The 21,386-nt window shown below is 39.0% G+C and overlaps 1 protein-coding gene across 4 annotated transcripts in view; it reads left to right on the forward strand.

Moving 5' to 3' along the window:
* Positions 1 to 21,386, forward strand: part of RAD18 (RAD18 E3 ubiquitin protein ligase) — a 113,373-nt gene that overhangs the window by 5,284 nt on the left and 86,703 nt on the right. For all 4 annotated transcript variants that reach the window (XR_015248266.1, XM_086697531.1, XM_086697532.1 and 1 more), the window contains exons 2-4: positions 44 to 125; positions 13,956 to 14,017; positions 16,477 to 16,547. Coding sequence is in view for 3 of the 4 variants with exons in the window: in XM_086697531.1 (XP_086553657.1) it covers positions 44 to 125; positions 13,956 to 14,017; positions 16,477 to 16,547 (215 nt within the window). In the remaining variant the exon portion in view is untranslated. The remainder of the gene's footprint in view (positions 1 to 43; positions 126 to 13,955; positions 14,018 to 16,476; positions 16,548 to 21,386) is intronic.

The raw sequence follows: 21,386 nt of genomic DNA on the forward strand, positions 1-21,386 counted from the left end.
TTGGTGGCTCTCTGACAGGTATATATGAATTTTTGCATTTCAGACACTAGATGATTTGCTGCGGTGTGGAATTTGCTTTGAATATTTCAACATTGCAATGATGATTCCTCAGTGCTCACATAACTGTAAGTATGCACTGTCTCTGTGAGCTAGTACAAGTGTGGTTTTTATCTAAGATAGTGTTAATTTAACGCTCATTTATTTCTTACCGTTAGCTCCTCTATCTTGAGGTTTTCAGAAGGTATTTTCTGCCATCTTCCTCTTGGATATTTTTTTTTAAAGCAGAAAATTATTATATTTCAATACACAACTTTTGTACAACCAAAAAGTACAACATCACTGTAAAGTGTTGGTGAGAAAACATAGTATTTCATTTGCAGTGCATGGCAAATAGTTAATATCCTTAATCACAAATGATCTCTTAGAAACCAGTAACAAAGACATTAACATGCTTAACAAACATTAATATGCTTAACAAACATTAATATGCTTAACAAAGACATTTCCAAGGGAAATGAACAACAACAAAAAAACACAGAGGAAGGTGAAACAACAAATAACTAGTAAGGGTTAAGGACATATAAAGATGACTGAACTGGGGCGCCTGGGTGGCTCAGTCGGTTAAGTGGCTGACTTCAGCTCAGGTCGTGATCTCATGGTTCGTGAGTTCCAGCCCCGCGTCGGGCTCTGTGCTGACAGCCTGTTTCAGATTCTGTGTCTCCCTCTCTCTGACCCTCCCGTGTTCATGCTCTATCTCTCCCTGTCTCAAGAAAAAGAAATAAAACGTTAAAAAAAAAAAAAAAAAGATGATTGAACTGAACAATAACAGAAGAGAAGCAATGTCTTTGTAACATCACATTGTCAAAGATTAAAACACTGACATCTAATGTTTGTACTGTTTGAGAAAACAGAAGTCTCATAAACGCAGGGGGACAGGATGGATGACAATCTAAACAGTTTTGGGAAATGTCTACTTTTGACTCAAAATACTAATTTTGTGTATCCTTATTTCCAGTGAACTGGAACTACTGGGACTATTTCAACAGATTAGTTGGAGAAATTCACAGTAATTTATATATGAGCATGTTCACCACATAAAAATTTATAGCTAATGTGGGGGCCCATAAGACCATTTGCATAATAGTTTGTTTATCAGTGTACCCCAAAAGGATATGCACAAAACTCCATTAACAGATAATGTAGGGAAGTGGTATTAGAAGGGGAGAAAGCATTTAGGAAGTAAAAATGGTATCCTTCACAAATTTCTGTGTCCTTTGAAATCTGGGAAAAGATACCTTTTTATGAATCAATTTTAAATTTACCCTGTGATAAGTGAAAATTATAAATATGTGCACTTCATACTTACGGGAACACTGAGATGAAGCCTTGTAATCATACCATCATGAGCTCGTCTGTGTCATGACATCTCCATCATTCAAGCTCCCAATATTTATTAAAAAAATTTTTTTTAATGTTTATTTATTTTTGAGACAGAGAGACAGATTGTGAATGGGGGAGAGGCAGACAGAGAAGGAGACAGAATCTGAAGCAGGCTCCAGGCTCTGAGCTGTCAGCACAGAGCCTGACGCAGGGCTCAAACTCATGAACTGTGAGATCGTGACCTGAGCTGAAGTCAGACGCTTAAATGACTGAGCTAGCCAGGCGTCCCTCAAGTTCCCAATAGTTAGTCCAATATCAATAATGAGAAGACTCAACGTCTCTGATCACAGTTCTTTCCAGTGACACGACACTCTTTAGGTAGCTTTCAAACATGAGTGTTCTCAGTCCAGTTTTTCTTTTTAAAGGTTTATTTATTATTTATTTTCAGAGGGGGGACAGGGGGAGAGAGAGAGGGAGAGAGAGAATCCCAAGCAAGTGCCACGCTGTCAGTGCAGAGTCCCATGTGGGCCTCAGTCTCACAAACTGTGAGATCATGACCTGAGCCAAAATCAAGAGGCAGACGCTTAACTGATGGAGCCACGCAGGCCCGTCTCAGTCCAGTTTTTCTGATCTGCAAGGACTGTCCACTCCAGTACACGAAAGAGGAGTGTCCATGCATCATGAAGACTGTCTTTTGGATTTGAAGATGCTGGCAGAAGCAGTAGCGTCAGTTTTACATGTAGTCATCACTCATTGCGCCAAGGCTTATTCCTGGGACCGGAGATGGGAGTGAAGACCGCGTGAAGGAGTAATATTGCCACCAGAGGTCTGGTGGTACCAGTTCTTGCGACTACAAGCAGAGGTGGCAACAGTGTGTTTTCCTGAAGCTCTCATCTCCTGTGGTCTCCATTTAAGACTTACGAAGTAGGAAAGTCCATCGGACAAGGAATATTCCTGATGTCACCTGGCCTCAGGTTATCTGTAAATCTCTTCCTTTCATCGTGTTCATCTCAAATCCCACCTTCTCCCATGTTTTCTTGGATCCCCTCTTGGATATTTTTATGCCTTTTTTAACGCTGTAGCAATGAAAATTTTAGTCTTTATTTGCCAAGTACTTTTAGATGTTAGATTTCAGAATTTTTGTTTTGTAACAGAATAACGTACAGGTAGTTCATGTAGTCCTTGGCATACATGTATATAATTCAGAGTTTAAAAATATATTCAAATATATTCAAAGTTTAAAAATCCCAGTGGGAGAATTCCCACTGAGGAGTATTACCCTTAACTTGCTGTGTGACTGTGATTGTAATATATTGAGATTTGTTCGTACTTCTTTTTGTGTCTACTGTGTATTTTTTATACTGTAGCTTAAGGTATTTAATGCATAGTGGTGAGCCTGTCTTTGTTTAAGAGCTGGCCATCCAATGAACGGGTCATCTAGGTTCATGATCTTTCTTGTCCTCTATTTTCTTTCTTTTGTCCTCTATTTTCAATTGATTTGTCTTAGAAGGTTAGAGACAAGGTAGGCTTAAAAGATGATTTTGGTGGGTAGTAGTAGCATTGGTGAAGAAGTTTCTATAGCAAAGACGTAAGAGGGTGGTGCTGGTAGCAACGCGGGTGTTAGAGATGTTACTAGGCTTGACTCTTGACTCCCCTCCCTTAACCAGGCGGGTTAACTTGCAAATGCTAACGTTTCTTCAAATGTAAAAATTTGATGAGTCATTTCTACTTTAAAAGGTGATTGTGAAGGGGCCCTGGGTTGGCTCAGTCGGTTAAGCCTCGGACTCTTGATTTCAGCTCAGGTTCCTGAGATGGAGCTCGCGTTTGTCACTATGCTGACAGCCCGGTGCTTACTTGAGATTCTCTCTCTCCCTCTTTCTGCCCCTCTCTCATTTTTATGGGCACACTCTCTTTCTTTCTCAAAATAAATAAACTTAAAAAAAAAAAAGATAATTGTGAAAACTAAATGTGCAGAGCCCAGTGTCTGGCATGGTATATATAAGTCCTCAATAATTGTTAGTTCTTTTCTAGGGTAGATTCACATTAGTTACCAAGATAAGTTTTAGGAATTATTTCTAAGTATGAGTTAAAATAATCTTTAGGTATAATTTACATTAATACATTATATCCATTATACGACGTAAAGGGTACAAGCATAGTTGAGGTTTGACGAAGGTGTATACCATGTAACCAGTATAGTTAAGATATTGTACATTCTATCCCCTGACAGAGTACTCCCCATAATAGTCAATATAGCTTCAGGCAGTAATGTGTGTGTCTGTTTCTGGACTCTTCTGTTCCATTGTTCTCTATGTTTATCCTCGTGTCAATACCACACTCTCTTAATTACTGTAGCTTTGTAGTAAGTCTTGATGTCAGACATTTTAAGTCCTCTCATTTTGTTTTTATTTGGACCTTTTAGGATCTTTGCATTTTATATGCTCTTTCTTTCTTTCTTTCTTTCTTTCTTTCTTTCTTTCTTTCTTTGTTTTTTTTAGCGTTTTTTTAATTTTGAGAGACAGAGTGTGCATGCAAGTGATGAGCATGAATGGGGGAGGGGCAGAGAGAGGGAGAGAATCTCAAGCAGGCTTCGCACTGCACAGAGCCTATAGCACAGAGTGCCCACGGGGCTGGATCCCATGAATGATGAGATCATGACCTGAGCTAAAACCAAGAATCTGATGCTTAACTTGACTGAGCCTCAGGCACCCCCTACCTTTTTGTTTTTTATTTGTCCATCTCTTTCTTATCCTTCTGCTTTTTAAGAAATAATTGAACATTTTGGGGCGCCTGGGTGGCTCAGTCGGTTAAGCGGCCGACTTCGGCTCAGGTCGTGATCTCGTGGTCCGTGAGTTCGAGCCCCGTGTCAGGCTCTGTGCTGACAGCTCGGAGCCTGGAGCCTGTTTCAGATTCTGTGTCTCCCTCTCTCTCTGACCCTCCCCTGTTCATGCTCTGTCTCTCTCTGTCTCAAAAATAAATAAACGTTAAAAAAAATTAAAAAAAAAAAGAAATAATTGAACATTTTAAGTATTAACTGTTTTCCACAATTGACTTACTAGCTCTGCTTCTTTGTTTTATTATTTTAGTGGTTGTTTAAAATATGCCTCTTTAATTTATAACAATCTCCTTTCAAACAGTGTTATGCCATCTGAATAGGGTAGAAATGTTACAAACATGTACTTGCGTTTCCCCCTGTCATCCTATTGTTGTCTTTAGTTTTATGTGTACATATATTATAGACAGCACAATACATTGTTATTATATGTGCTTTAGAGAGCCCATTATCTTTTTTTTTCTAAGAAGGCTACATGCCCAGCGTGGAGCCCAGTTCAGGGCTTGAACTCACCACCCTGAGTCAAGACCTGAGCTGAGATCAAGAGTCAGACGTGTAACCTGCTGAACTACCCAGGCACCCCTGACAGTCCATTATCTTTTAAGCAAATTAAAAAATTTCTTTTTTGTCTTTTGTATTTACCCACATATTTATCATTTCTGATACTCTTCTTTCCTTTGTATGTATCAAAAGTTTCCTTCTGGAAAAAGTATCATTTTTTTTTTCTCTCTGCTACATTTCTTGCAGTATAGTTTGCCAAAGAATTCTGTTTAGCGTATGAAACCAGATGTGGTATTCTTATTTATAGCTTTCTGTATATAAGGTGCCTTCTTTCCTTAGCTACTTTTCAGATTTTCTCTTTACCAGTGGTTTTTAGAAATTTGTAATATGCTTTAGTTTGATTTACTTTGTATTTGTCTTGTTTGGGGTTCATGGCTTGAGATTTATATTTTGAAACATTTTAACCCTTGTTTCTTTGAATATTTTTTTGTTTACAGTCCCACTCTCATTCCCCATTGCTGATTCCAATTAAATTTTATTTTATTTTTTTTAAATTTTTTTTTTTCCAACGTTTATTTATTTTTGGGACAGAGAGAGACAGAGCATGAACGGGGGAGGGGCAGAGAGAGAGGGAGACACAGAATCGGAAACAGGCTCCAGGCTCTGAGCCATCAGCCCAGAGCCTGACGCGGGGCTCGAACTCCCGGACCGCGAGATCGTGACCTGGCTGAAGTCGGCCGCTTAACCGACTGCGCCACCCAGGCGCCCCCAATTAAATTTTATTTTTAATTGTTTTTTATTTTACTGCTTGATACTTATCTATAGCCATGAGACTCTGTTTTTTTGTTTTGTTTTTTTTCTTTTTTTTCTGTTTTGGTCTCCACCTCACACCCACCCTTCCTTTGTGTGCTTAGTTTTGGATAATTTCTTTTGCTATGACTTCACGTTTATTGATCTTTTATTCTGCAGTATCTCATCAGCTGTTAGTCTTATCCAATGAAATTTTATTTCAGATAGTGTATTGACCATCTCTAGAAATTTCATTTCTAAAATATTTTCTATTTCCTTGTTAGGTTCTTGTGTGTGTTTTAATCTTTGAATTATACTGAATGTATTTCTAATAGCCAGTTTAACCTCCCTGTCTGCTAATCCATTATCTGTGGCATTTCTAAATCTGTTTCTGTTGGCTGATTTTTTCCCCCTCCTGGTTATAAACCACGTTTTCTTGTTTATTTGCATGACTGGTAATTTTTGATTAGATGCTTGCCATTGTAGTGTTTACATTTTTGAGGGGGTAGATTTTGTTGTATAGCTTACTGGAGTGTGGGGCTGTGTTGTGGCAGGCAAGTAAGGTACTTGTGGATTAGATTGATCCTGTCAAGTTTTGTTTTTAAGCTTAGTGTGGGTCTAGAGTAGCCCTTTCTATAGGGCTGGGTTTTGTTTTTTGGGTGGGGGGGTTGGTGAAAAACATAATACAAAATTTGCCCTGTTAACAAATTATTACATGTACAGTATAGTATTGTCAACTATGTGAACATTGTTGTACAGGAGATCTTTAGAACTTTTTCATTTTGTGTAACTGAAATTTTATACCCATTGCACAGTAACTCCCCATTTCTCCTTCCTTCAGCCCTGGCAACGACCATTCTCTTTTCTTCTTCTATTAATTTGACTGGATACCTCATATAAGTGGAATCGTGCAGTATTTGTCTGTCAATGATTGGCCGATTTCACTTAGCTTAATATCCTCAAGATTCATCCACATTGTAGCATGTGGTAGGATTTCCTTTTTTAAGGCCAAATAGTATTCCATTGTATGTATACATCACATTCTCTTTATCCATTCATTTGATGGACACTTTGGTTGCTCCTTCCTTTTGGCCATTGTGAATGATGCTGCTATGAACATGGTAGTCCAGCTATCTCTTTGAGATCCTTTTTTTCATTTCTTTTGCATAAATACACAGAAGTAGGATTTTTGGCTCAGATGGTAGTTCCATTTTTAATTTTTTGAGGAACCTGCATACTGTTTTCCATAGTAGCTGTGTCATTTTACATTTCCATCAACAATGCACAAGTGTTCTGATTTCTCTACATTGTTACCAGTACTTATTATTAGCTTTTTTTTTTTAATTGTTTTTTTTTAACGTTTATTTATTTTTGAGACAGGGAGAGACAGAGCATGAACAGGGGAGGGTCAGAGAGAGGGAGACACAGAATATGAAGCAGGATCCAGGCTCTGAGCTGTCAGCACAGAGCCCGACGCGGGGCTAGAACTCACGGACTGCGAGATCATGACCTGAGCCGAAGTCGGCCGCCCAACCGACTGAGCCACCCAGGCGCCCCATTATTAGCTTTTTTAATAATGGCTATTCTAACAGATGTGAGGTGATATCTCATGGTTTTGATTCACATTTTCTGGATAATAAACGATGTTGAGCATCTTTTCCTATACCTGTTGGCCATCTGTATGTCTTTGGAGAAATAGCTGTTCAGATCCTTTGCCCTTTTTAAATCTTGTTTTTGGGTTGTTGTTGTTGAGTTATAGGTTTTCCTTATATATTTTGGATATTCTTACCAGGTATATGGCTTTTTGCAAATATTTTCTCCTATTTCATAGGTGTTTTTTTTTTTTTGTTTCGTTTAGTTTTTTTACTGTGTTGATTGTTTCCTTTGCAGAAGCTTTCTAGTTTGATGAAATCCCACTTACCTATTTTTGCTTTTTTTGCCTGGGCCTTTGGTATCATATTCAGGAAATCATTCCCAAGACTGATGATATGAGGCTTTTCTTCTTTGTTTTCTTTTAGTACTTTTATAGTTTCAAGTCTTCATTCTTTTGCATGTAGAAATCTCGTTTTTCTACTGGTGTTTGCGGAAGATACTGTCCTTCCTCTGTTGTGTACTCTTGGCACCCTTATCAAAGGCCATCTGACTGTATGTGTATGGGCTACCCTCTTTTCTTTCTGGTGCTCTGACCTACAAATTCTGGCTACCTGGATTTCCCTGAATTCTGAGCTTTGTTATTTCAACTAGCAAGACTGGTGGGCTATTTGACGCTCCTCCCTGCACTGGTCACAAAATTGCCTCCAGATAAGGTTGGGCTATGATAGAACTTTCTCATTTCTGCTGTTGTCCACAGTCTGAAAATAGTTGTTTCATATTTCCCTCCAGTGTTTTAACTGTTTATGGAAGGGTCATAATTCTGGACCCTGTTACTTTCTCATGGACAGAGATAGGAGTCCCATGTGTAGGTGAAAGACTACTTTTTATGAATTCAGTGAACTCTACTTAGCTGAAAAAACTAGGCTTTACTTCCATTCTTTTCATTTTCATTGTTTGTTTCTTTGTCACTTGTAAGTTGTCATTGATGTCATTCTTTGTTTAAGAGGAAGTCAGTAGAAGGTACTTTCAGATTATTTTTTGAGCACTTATTTCCCATATTGTACCTCTCACAATTTGGTAGCCCTTTCCTACTAAACACCACTTGTCACCAGTTCCCGCAACACTTAAAGTTTCTCTGGGTCTGTAGTGTTGTTTTAATGACACAAAAGCCCCCAGAGCTTAACACGAACTAGATTTGGCCGTCATATTCTGCTGTTGTCGTGGGTCAACTAGAATTGGTGACCCAGAATCCTACCTACCCATTGTTTATTGCTGCTCCTTAAACATTTCAGGGTTTATCATTTTAAATCACTTTATGCTGTTTTGCTCTGTTTAATGTTTTTGAATATGGTTAATGAACAATACATTTACAGTTCTGTTATTAAGGTTGGAGTGGGATGCATTGGCAGAAAGCAAGTCAGTTAAATTGATCCAAAATCTTGCTATTAAAGAGCACTTTTTTGGGGAGAGGGAATGGACTTACTCCAATCCATAAAACACCATTAAACACCATTAAGTGAGACATGTTCTCATTAATAAGTTGATATGTTCAGGTGCTAATTTTCTTTGCTCTTACCCAGTTTTTCTGACTTGATAATGGAAGATGCTCAAGATATTTCCTCTTAGATGAAGTCATTGGCTTGTAGACACTGTTAGGTTACCACTATTTTAAAGATGGATCAGGAATCATTTTTATTTTTCTTTTGTAGATTTTGACTAATAAAATTAATTGAAACTTGTATTAGAATAAAAAGCAATTTAATTTCTATATACTTTTTCAGTGAAATATGACATGTTCCATTTGCTGATCTTTGCTAAATTAAAAGGCAGTATAAGATTGCTTTAGGCAAATATGTATTTGTTTTTCTTCTCTCACGTTCTTTTTTTTTAAAATTTTTTTTTTTAATGTTTATTTATTTTTGAGAGAGACAGAGACAGAATGCGAGTGGGTTGGGACAGAGAGAGAGGGAGACACAGAATCTGAAACAGGCTCCAGGCTCTGAGCTGTCAGCACAGAGCCCAACGCAGGGCTCAAACTCACAAGCTGCAAGATCATGACCTGAGCTGAAGTCGGACGCTCAACCGACTGCGCCACCCGGGCGCCCCCTTCTCTTACATTCTTATGAGGCACCACCGTGGAACAAGACGGGAGAAAAGTGGCAGCGTGTGTATGGATGGGACAAACAGTTAGGCAGAGCCACATATATGACAGGCTGGAGTGCTGCTTGTCAGGAGGGATAGTATTCTCTTACCAGCTAGCTGGTCACTTAGCCCTAGAACCGGAGGCAGAGGCAAGCTTTCTCAGCTGTCCAGGACCTCCTATTACTTTCAAACTGGGGACTGGATTTTCTGCTTTTACCGGACACTCAAGAACTATTTTTGAAATGGTTCATTTTCTCGTACAGTCCTTAAGATCACACACACAAATAATTGGCTTAACTATTAGAAATTTGCTTTTTACTATTGGAATGCTAGGATCTTTTGATATTTGAGAGCTAGCAGTTTGCTGTGTCTTGTTTGAGATTAGAAAGCCTCCTCCCCCAAGGCTGGAGTGTTTCTGTGAAGCTACCCTTCACGTCACTCTTTTATTCTACCCTCCTCCACCCTGTCCACAGAGCTCAGAGTTGGGTTTTGGGAGAAAAACAAACTTCATAGGTGATTTAAATAAAGCCACCGAGGTATACATGGCTCAGAGCTCTTCACCTGCTCTACTTTGATTGGAATATGATGGTTGCCTACTAGAGAATACATTATGCTGGCCTACATTTCAGCACTACATATTTAGTAGTAAACTAGTAGACTGAAATTAAGCCAGTGGCTTCATCTGCTTTGGACCTGTGTCTGGTTCTCCATATATGAAAACTAAACACATAACAAGATTATGAAGAAGAGAAAACAGTAGCCTCTTTATACATACTGTGGTACATGTGATCCTATTAATTAATGCTTATTTGTATTATATAGGTATATATAATAGATATATTTTATAAACAAATTATACATGTTTTAAATAACTAATAATATGTTAAGAGCATGGGTTCTGGTTCTTGCCTTTGCCACTTATTAGCTTTGTGATGTTGGGCAAATTGGCTGAGTCCTGTGCTGCATTTTACTTACTATAAAATAGAACTGCTCTTAATACCAGCTTCATGGGTGCTGTAAGGATCAGAAGAGTTAATACATATAACATGCTTAAAACAGGTCACATAGTAAGTGCACAGTGTTAGGTTAAACCATGTGAAATTGCCAATATTTGTTGTTTTTTGACTTACCCCAAAATGACAATTTTATATACTTAAATGCAATAGCAATATGTACTAATTTTTAAAACATACTTGTTGAACAATCAGAATCACATATTATGGATGCAGTTTACTGTCTAAAATCCATTGAATCAATATTGATGAGGGTAGGGCCTGGGAAACTAAATGGAAACCAACAATAATCTCTCCGAGTGACTAAGATGAGCTGGCAAGTTTAGGAATTCTTGATTTACAGTATTGCTCAGGAGATTTTTTTTTATACTGTGAAGAGAATAACATTGATAGTGAAGAGAATGAATCTGCAGAGGAATTTTGCCTCGGAATAAATCAGAACTCATGTCTCACTTCTGTCTGATTTAGGTGATATTTAGATTGGATGTTAGACTGTAGAGTTGATGCTGGAATGAATTAAGACTTTTGGGACTGGTGTATTTTAGGATGAATGTATTTTGTGTAAGAGAAGGGCATAGACTTTCATGGGGCAGGGAGCAGAATGTGTCCCTCCCAGAATTCCTAAGCCCTAACCCCCAGTGGGATTGTATTTGGGAGATCATCAGGTTTTGCTGCGGCCATGAAGGTGGGCCCCCGGTGATGGTGTTAGTGCCCTTGTAAGCAGAGACATTTAGCTTGCTCTCTTGAGCAAGCAAACTCTCTTGAGCTCTCTTGAGATTGTCTCAAGTGCAAGTGATTTTTTTCTTCAGCTGTATCTGATCTACTCAGGAGTCCATCAGAGACATTCTTCATTTTGTTACAATGTTTTTCTTTATATTTTAAAAAATGTTTATTTATTTTTGAGAGGGAGAGACAGAGCACAGTATACTCTCCTGCACTTGAACTGGGAAGGGGCACAGAGAGAGGGAGACAAAAGATCCCAAACGGGTCCTGCACTGACAGCACAGAGGTCGATGCAGGGCTTGAACTCACGAACCATGAGATCATGACCTAAGCTGAAGTCAAATGCTTAACTGACTGAGCCACCCAGGTACCCTTGTTACAGTTTTTTTTTTTTTTTTTAATCTCTAGCATTTCTTTTTGTTTTTTTAAAAAAAAAATTTTTTTAACATTTATTTATTTTTGAGACAGAGAGAGACAGAGCATGAACAGGGGAGGGGCAGAGAGAGAGGGAGACACAGAATCTGAAACAGGCTCCAGGCTCTGAGCTGTCAGCACAGAGCCGGACGTGGGGCTCGAACTCACGGACTGTGAGATCATGACCTGAGCCGAAGTCGGCCGCTTAACCGACTGAGCCACCCAGGCGCCCCTGTAGCATTTCTTTTTGATTCTTTCTTAGAATTTCTATTTCTCTGCTTATATAACCCATCTGTTCTTCCATGTTGTCAGCTTTGTTCAGTTGTTTGGAATTCCTGGTCTGTTAATTCCAGCTTTCGTGCCATATTTGGCTATCATTCTCATGCTTGCAGTTTCTTCAAACTATGTCTTTTACTTTTTAGTATGCCTTGTAGTTTTTTCCTAATAGCCTATCATGATGTACTAGGTAAATGGAACTGTATTAAATAGACCTTTAGTAATGTGGCAGTGAGATGTTGGGGCAGTGCAGTGTTCTGCAGTTCTACGATCATGTCTTCTTTTAAAAGTGAGCCTGTGCCCTGGACTGTGAATATCACAAGTGCTTCTCAGTTTGCTCTTCCCCTTGGGTGGGACAGTATAACTAGAGGTAGCTGGAGTCACTTGTTTCCTTTCCTTGAGGTCAACTGGGCTCTGATAATATCCCAGAAGACTTGGATCTGGTAAAGAACTTTGTTTTGAGGTCAGGCGTTGTTAAGAAGAACAGAGTGCTCTGATGTATTGCAAATGTTTACTTTCTCCCCACTGCCTGCAGAAGGGCAAGGGGATTTTTCTGATTGTCCCTTTGAATACTGGGTAGAACCCTTGGAGCTGAAATTCATTTAGGTGTGAGGCCCATCCTATGTCTTGGTCCCCCTGGAGTTTTTAAATTAAAAAAAAATTTTTTTTTTAATGTTTATTTATTTTTGAGAGAACACAAGCAGGGGAGGGGCAGAGAGAGAGAGAGGGGGAGGCACAGAATCCGAAACAGGTTCCAGGCTCTGAGCTGTCAGCATAGAGCCCTACATGGGGCTCAAACCATGAACCGTGAGATTGTGACCTGAGCCGAAGTCAGACGCCCAACGAACTGAGCCACCCAGGTGCCCCCCCCCCCCCCCCCCCCCCCGCCGGAGTTTTAGCACTCAGACTCTTCCCTCCTGAGTTTCTAGTGACTTGCCAGTTATATAGTTTGGGTTTTCCTATCCCTGCACTGGTTCTAGCAGAGTGTCTTTCTGTGGTTCTTGTGGAGATTTCTGCTCTGGTGAGTTGTGGTTCTCGGTGTCCAACCTATCTGTCAACAGTTTGGGAGCAGCAGTTAGTCCTTTAAGCTCACTTCTCTGATGGAGCTTCTAGGAAGCGTTGATTTTTCAGTCTGGTCAGCTTTTTATTTGTTGTTAGATGGAGGTGGAGTGATGACTTCCAAGCTCCTCACCTGTAAACCTGGAAACTGGAATTCTCCCTTTATCCGTCTTTGCTTCCCCAAAGAACTTAACCCATTGCCTGTTTTATCTTCTAACATGCTCTTTCGTTTTTCTTCCTGGGTGCTCTTGCTGAGGTTGCCGCGAGTTCTTCGTTTCCTGGATATCTATACCTGAACTCCTACTGTCTCTTCCTCTTTAAACCGAATCCTTTTTAGTAAGGCCCCTTCACTAAGCTGAATTTGCGCTGATAGCAAATTAGCTACTATTAAGGTACCATTCTATTTAGTCACATTTTTTTCCTTTGAAAGATCATTTTACATTGCCTTAGATGTGAAGAATTTAGTTAATGCCAATTTCCTGCTTAAATCCTTAGGATTTATTACAATGAATTGCACTGAAATTGCCTCATTACTTTGTTAGCTCCTTAAGGTCAAGAACCTTTCCTTGTATATTCTTTTCTTGGTGCTTGCCATGAAATGCTTGTTATTTGTGAGATGATTGACATCATGTATAGAGTTAGGATGTAGAAATCCCTATTTGATAACCTAGGTGTATTTTTTTTTTATAAAAAACATTAAAAAACATTTTTTTTTTAAGAGGGAGAGAGCTCAAGCAGGAGAGAGTGCTGAAGGGAGAGAGAGGAGAGAGAGAACCTTTAGCAGGCTGCATGGAGCCTGGCGCAGGACTAGATCCCACGACCCTAGTATCATGACCTGAGCCAAAATCAAGAGTCCAATGTTCATATGACTGAGCCAAACAGGCTTAAAATGTTTACATATCTTATTTCAAAATTTATATTTCAGAACATTAGACATAGGGATATCTGACATATTTAGACAGTATCCATTCCAGGTCTTACATGGAATTGTGATATCCTAGGGACTCATGATTATTATTATTTGATATTTTTCCCTCTCCTAAAAATGCTGTTTCATCACATTTGCAAGTATGCTCAGGTAGAGTAGAAGTGTTAGAATTTTGAAATTATAGTGATAGTATTTTAGATGATGGAAATATTCTAGGACTTAAGTCAGATTTTGTTAGAAGTCAAATTACTATATTATTAATATAGCCTAACTAATTTATTATGTTGCATTTGTTTTTTTTCAGACTGTTCTCTCTGTATAAGAAAATTTCTATCGTATAAAACACAATGTCCAACTTGTTGTGTGGTAAGTTTTCCTTTCCTGTTTTTTCTTGGAAACTTAATTGGTACAAATATTTCTGTGTGACATACACACAAAAGCCCAAGGGAAAAGGTATAATTATTCAGTTAGGCTACATAAAGGACATTTTCAGAAAGGCCTCTAAAATACGTATATGGATGCTGGGAGAACTGGACAGCAACATGCAGAAGGATGAAACTAGACCACTTTCTTACACCATTCACAAAAAAAACTCAAAATGGATAAAGGACCTGAATGTGAGACAGGAAACCATCAAAACCCTAGAGGAGAAAGCAGGAAAAAACCTCCCTGACCTTAGCTACAGCAGTTTCTTACTTAACACATCCTCAAGGGCAAGGGAATTAAAAGCAAAAGTGAACTATTGGGACCTCATGAAGATAAAATGCTTCTGCACAGCAAAGGAAACAACCAACATAACTAAAAGGCAACAATGGAATGGGAAAAGATATTTGCAAATGACATATCAGACAAAGGGCTAGTATCCAAAGTCTATAAAGAGCTCACCAAACTCCACACCCAAAAAACAAATAATCCAGTGAAGAAATGGGTAGAAAACATGAATAGACACTTCTCTAAAGAAGACATCCAGGTGGCCAACAGGCACATGAAAAGATGCTCAATGTTGCTCCTCATCAGGGAAATACAAATCAAAACCACACTCAGATATCACCTCATGCCAGTCAGAGTGGCTAAAACGAACAACCCAGGAGACTATAGATGCTGGAGAGGATGTGGAGAAACGGGAACCCTCTTGCACTGTTGGTGGGAATGCAAACTGGTGCAGGCACTCTGGAAAACAGTGTGGAGGTTCCTCAAAAAATTAAAAATAGACCTACCCTATGACCCAGCAGTAACACTGCTAGGAATTTACCCAAGGGATACAGGAGTACTGATGCATAGGGGCACTTGTACCCCAATGTTTATAGCAGCACTCTCAACAATAGCCAAAGTATGGAAAGAGCCTAAATGTCCACCAACTGATGAAAGGATAAAGAAATTGTGGTTTATATACACAATGGAATACTACTTGGCAATGAGAAAGAATGAAATATGGCCTTTTGTAGCAATGTGGATGGAACTGGAGAGTGTTACGTTAGGTGAAACAAGTCATACAGAGAAAGACAGATACCATATGTTTTCACTCTTATGTGGATCCTGAGAAACTTAACAGAAGTCTATGGGGGAGGGGAAGGAAAAAAAAAAAGGCTAGAGAGAGAGAAAGCCAAACTCTTAAAAACTGAGAACAAACTGAGGGTTGATGGGGGGTGGGAGGGAGGGGAGGGTGGGTGATGGGTATTGAGGAGGGCACCTTTTGGGATGAGCACTGGGTGTTGTATGGAAACCAATTTGACATTAAATTTCATATTAAAAAAAATACATATATGGAGAAATGGGCTTTGTTCAATTTTTCTTAAAGATTTCTGATAACCTAAATGTATTTTTGGAAGTCGAAACTGATTTTAAGATCAGGAGGTAGCACTCTTTAAATCTCGTGACCTATGTTTTTGTGGCTTCTCATGTTTTGTAATTTTTCACCTTGAGCTGAAGGTCTGATGGAAGGATTATTCATTTGTATAGGATTAGGGTTTAGTATTTGTGTGGAGGGAAAAGATTCATGACCATTGGGCTGAACCTGGCCTGACTGGTCCCTTACCTCTTTCCCAAACCAGACCTTCAGGGGAAACAGTAGGAAATTTATTGTTAGAGTTTGTGAAACCTTTCAGGTAGGTGCAAAGGTAGGTAAAAAGGTCAAGTAAACATAAATAGGAAGAAAGAAAGAAGAAGAGACAGTGAGGTCTAATAAGAAGGACTCTGGGCCTGATTGAAGGGTTTGGCTTCTACCTTGGCACCTCTGTTAGGTACATGGTGTTAGGAGGTCACTGAACTTCTCTCAGCTGTTTACGTAAAAAATGGTGCAGTTTGGCTCCCAAGTTTAATCTCTTTGCAACTTGCCATTGTCAAGATGGTATCATCAGGGAGATAAGCTGCATACCGTTCATGCTAAATAACTACAAGATCTGTAGTTTTCCTGTTGCATTCCTGAACACCAATCTTGTTTTTAAACCCTCTTTGAACACCTAATGCCGCTCCCCGTGTAGTCACTTAAAAAGAGCCTCTCTGTTCTGCTTTTTAGGGGAAATTCTTGGGATGGCATTTTGAATAAGGATTCTTGCTCATATTAGGTTTTATCTTAGTACAGAGCATATACGATTTTACTAGAGGTTGTGGAGATCTTTTATCAGACTTCCAGTCAGCAGATGCTGATTCACTGTTTTAAAATTCCATATTAGTATGAGATAAATGAACTTTATTTTGAGGCTTTCCTGGAAGACTTAGTGGGATGGGGAGTCTCGGGAGGATGGGTCATGCATTTTCAAAACAAGATTATGACAAGTTATTTTATTGTTTGTGACCTTTTTCCATCTGCTGTTTTTCCTTTCTAGACAGTCACAGAGCCGGATCTAAAAAATAACCGCGTATTAGATGAACTGGTAAAAAGCTTGAATTTTGCACGGTATGATTTAATTTTGTGACTAACCCCTAACTGCTCTGGCCTTTGATATGAGTTCCCTCTTTACTTCGTGTACTTTTGGGGATTAGGGAATGCAGGGTTGCATATTTTGGAGTAAAAGAAGGGAAGCGACAACAGTCATTAATCACTCATGGACAGTCTAATGGTAATAATATTTTCTTCCTTTACTTAACAGAAAGTCTCCTGTCATGAAAAACAGAAGTTAAAAATGCAGATTTGAGTACTTACTTTTGGGTATTACCAAAGATACCCAAAAGTACTTTATTTTTCCTGTCCTACCCCTAGAATCATCCATTTTCCCAAGGAGCCCTGGTTCCTTTTATTGGAGAATGGTATTTAGAATCAGGATCTGGAGCTAGGTATGGTCACTGTTCCTGAGATGTCATTGCTTCTAAGCCCTCTCATTGGACAGAGCTGGGTAGCATATGCACGTATACATATGTGTGTACTAACCCATGTATACATGCGTATCTATAATCGTTTCTGTGTCTGTTATATATTAACCCATTAATTCTTAATCTGATTTATTCAGCATGTATGAGATGGTGTGCTGTGTCAAATAGGTAATTGTTGGTACTTTATACAGCTCAGAAATGTAGCTTTACTTCTTAGCTGTCAGATGTATGATGGTGAAAGTGAGTTTTGTCACCCCGAAGGATTATTCAAAGGCATATTTTACCAAACAGTATCTTGAAATTCAATTTTTAGTTTTGATCATGGAAGTCAATCAGAAATTTTCATTACGGACACACGACTTCTTAGCTGTTGGGACAGTTTTGATGGTACATTACATTCATTCTAAAAATGTAGAGAGATTTCTTCCAATAGAATTGCACATTTATTTCATTGAGTTGTGTCCTGAGAATTACAAGATTTAGTACTCTGAACTCGCCTAATATTACTTTCTAGAAATTGGCTTGGTTAGTCATTTCTGTAAAAAAGTCATAAAATGGTGATATTTCCTAGATTAAGAAACTCTGAGATTCTCTGATTCTCATAATTACAGTGTGGTGTTTTTCTTATTTTAAAGTCTTTCACCAGTTAGATTTTGAAGTCCATGAAAAAGGGTGGAGCCATGTCTTTAGAAAGGAATTTATTAGCTGTTTGATTTTCCCTGAGACAGTAAAATTATACCCCGAGGCTTATTTTTTTTCCTAGCTGGTTCTGAAAGCATAATAATTTCACTGCTAGGAGAAAGGGAGTGTCACAAAGCAAGTATCTGTTTGTTGAAGGGAAGTGATCGGTGTCTTTGGGTTCATGGACCTTTGGTAACTGAAAGGGAGGCCTTGGGATAATTGAACTCTCCCCTTTCCCGCTTCCTCCCAAAAGGAATAGGCTTGGGGCGCCTGGGTGGCGCAGTTGGTTAAGCGGCCGACTTCAGCCAGGTCACGATCTCGCGGTCTGTGAGTTCGAGCCCCGCGTCAGGCTCTGGGCTGATGGCTCGGAGCCTGGAGCCTGTTTCCAATTCTGTGTCTCCCTCTCTCTCTGCCCCTCCCCCATTCATGCTCTGTCTCTCTCTGTCCCAAAAATAAATAAAAATGTTAAAAAAAAAAAATTAAAAAAAAAAAACAAAAACAAAAGGAATAGGCTTTTTAATTATTCATTATAGTGGGTGTGGTGAGAAGCATTCTTTGTGGATTTGGGATGGATTTTATCATTTGTTTCTCCCTGTTTGCCTTGAAATTACCTTATGATGAACATTTCTTGGACATTTGTCATATCTAATGTGCTGTGGTACTTCATTTGCAAAAGTAGTAGAGATGAAATTCAAGCTAATCACTTCCAGTACTTGTTTGATATCTGGTTTGAGATTGATGAGGGAAGTCAGGCAACAACAGATGTTGGCGAGGATGTGGAGAAAGAGGATCTCTTTTGCATTGTTGGTGGCAATGCACTCTGGAAAACATTATGGAGGTTCCTCAAAAAACTAAAAATAGTACTACCCTGTGACCCAGCAATTGCACTGCTAGGCATTTATCCACAGGATACAGGTGTGCTGTTTCGAGGAGACACATGCATCCCCATGTTTATAACAGCACTATCAACAATAGCCAAAGTATGGAAAGAGTGCAAATATCCATCGATGGATGAATGGATAAAGAAGATGTGGTATATATATACAATGGAGTGTTACTCGTCAATCAAAAGAATGAAATCTTACCATTTGCAACTACGTGGATGGAACTGGAGGGTATTATGCTAAGTGAAATTAGTCAGAGGAAGACAAAAATCATATGACTTCTCTCATATGAGGACTTTAGGACACAAAACAGATGAACATGAGGGAAGGGAAATAAAAATAAGATAAAAACAGGGAGGGGGACAAAACAGAAGAGATTCAAATATGGAGAACAAACTGAGGGTTGCTGGAGGGGTTGTGAGAGGGGGGGATGGGCTAAATGGGTAAGGGGCATTAAGGAATCTACTCCTGAAATCATTGTTGCACTATATGGTAACTAATTTGGATGTAAATTTTAAAAAATAAAAAATAAAATAAAAAAAAAAGATAGATGAGGGAAGAAGTTAATCTTCTAAGGTTTTTGTATTGTTTGTATATTTTTTTTCTTTCTCATTGGTCAGTGCCATTTTAAGACATAATGGTTTAAAATTTTTTAATGTTCTAAATTGAAATAAAAGAGTGTTGGAAATAGTTCCAGAGGTTTTCAGACAAAATACTGACATTCACAGCTTACATTTTCTTCTAACTCTAGCCATTTATTTTCAAAGAACATGAGTATTTTTCTTGACTCAGTTTTATTTAAAATAATGTGCTTAAAAATGTGTTGAACAAAATTTAATCAGAATATTTTTGTCTAAGTGGAGCATCATTCTTGACCTAAGTAAGAAAATACTGTTTCAGTATTTTTGTGTAGCAGCCAGTCTACATCTGTATCATTTTTACAAACTGAGAGTGTAAAGCATCATTTACTACTTTGGTTTATCCTATCCCCATCAAGGTACTTTTTCTCCAGGTACTTACTCCATGTTTAAGAATTCAGACATTTTAGATGATAATTGTAATAGATCATTCCTTAGCATCTTAGGAGAGTGTGTAGAATATAATTTTGATTTTTTTCTTACAGTATAGTTTAAAGCATACTGACTTTGGATTTAGGCAGAACTGGGTTCTCTAGCTGTGATCTGTGATCAAAATATTAAACCTCTTTGGCCTCTGTTCCACATCTGAAAAGTGGTAATAATATTATTGACACTTTTAGGGATTGTTGTAAGGGTTGGAAATGAAGAGTTCTACTAGAAGATACCCAGCATAATACCTGGAGCAAAGGAACCTAAAAAAAGATTTCTGTCATTATTATCATATATATTTTACGCATGTTTGTATCATCTTCCCTTATATTATATATTGATGCCCTAAGATGCTAATAAGAATTTGTTCTTTGGTGGGCCTCTGCCTGTTTCACCAAACGGTCCTAGACTGCTGTTACATGTTTTGGATCAGAACAGCATTTGTGGGGACTTTTGCTAGATAATGAAGTCTGTGGACTTGACCACATGGGTTTCAGGACTGCCCTGAGTTTCTCTTTGGTGTCTACCCAGAGACCTGTTTTGCTTCTTGATTCTTGGCCACATTCTGAAGAGGTAGAGTTCTTGTGTAGTTAACAAATGGGCAAGATTGTCCTGTACTTGATGGAGTCACAATTATTCTGAAAGTCCATACTTTACCCCAAAAAATCTGAGTATCTATGATAAGTGCTGTTAGGTATTATAATACCAACTGACTTTAAATTAAATTTATAGGAATGGTGGAAATGAAAGAGAAAATTACCAATTCAGTTTAAGTATCCTTTTTAGAATTAATATTTTCACATGGCCCCTATTAAGCTGTGTGAATTGTAGCAGTCTAGTGGTTTTAAATCCCATGTGTCCATTCATGGCTTCCAAATTTACATCTTCAAGTAGATCTCACCCCAAAACTTCAGGCTACCATATACCACTGCTTACCTCATATCTCTGCTTGAACCTCTTAAAAGCAACTCTCAACTGTCTGGGCTGCCTGCCATCCCCCACTCCAAATCTCCTGCCCCCACAGTCTTTCTTCCCTCATTAAATGGCAGCTCTGTCCTTTCATTTGCCCAGGCCCCAAACCCTGGAGTCCTCCTTGACCCTTCTCTTTCACACTTAACTCTGTCATTCCATCAGTTAATCCTCCTGGCCCTGTTATTAACATGTTTACTGAATCTGACAGCTTTTCATCACCGTGCCAGCATTATCCTGGCAAACCAGCGTCAGCCTGTATTACTTTGATCACTTCTAGTGGTCTCCTATTCCTGCTTTTGCCCTCTGATAGTCCTTCTGAGGCCAGCAACCAAAGTGTCACTTTAAAACAAAAAGTCACAGGGGCGTCTGGGTAGCTCAGTCGGTTAAGCATCCGACTTCATTCCAGGTCATGATCTCACAGTTCATGAGTTCAAGCCCCGCGTCAGACTCTGTGCTGATGCCTCAGAGCCTGGAGCCTGCTTCAGATTCTGTGTCTCCCTCTCTCTCTGCCCCTCCCCTGCTCGTGCTCACACTCTGTCTCTGTCAAAAATAAATAAATAAATAAAAATCAGGTCGTACTTAATATCGTCTGGAGGGGGGTGTCCCATCTCATTTGGAAGAGCAGCCTGAGTCCTGTCAGTGGCAATCCTCTGGTCCCTACAGAACAGGGTCTCTTGCTGACTTCATGTCCCACTTCTCTTTCCCTTGTTTATTCTGCTCCAGGCGCACTGGCCTTCTTGCTATTTCTCCAATGTGTCAATCATACTCTGACCCTAGAGGCTTTGTACTTACTGTTATTTCTAGGGGAAACACTGTTTCCCC

This window comes from Puma concolor, chromosome A2 (genome assembly GCF_028749965.1).
Source record: "Puma concolor isolate L17-30 chromosome A2, mPumCon1.1.hap2, whole genome shotgun sequence".
NCBI classification, from domain to species: Eukaryota; Metazoa; Chordata; class Mammalia; order Carnivora; family Felidae; genus Puma; species Puma concolor.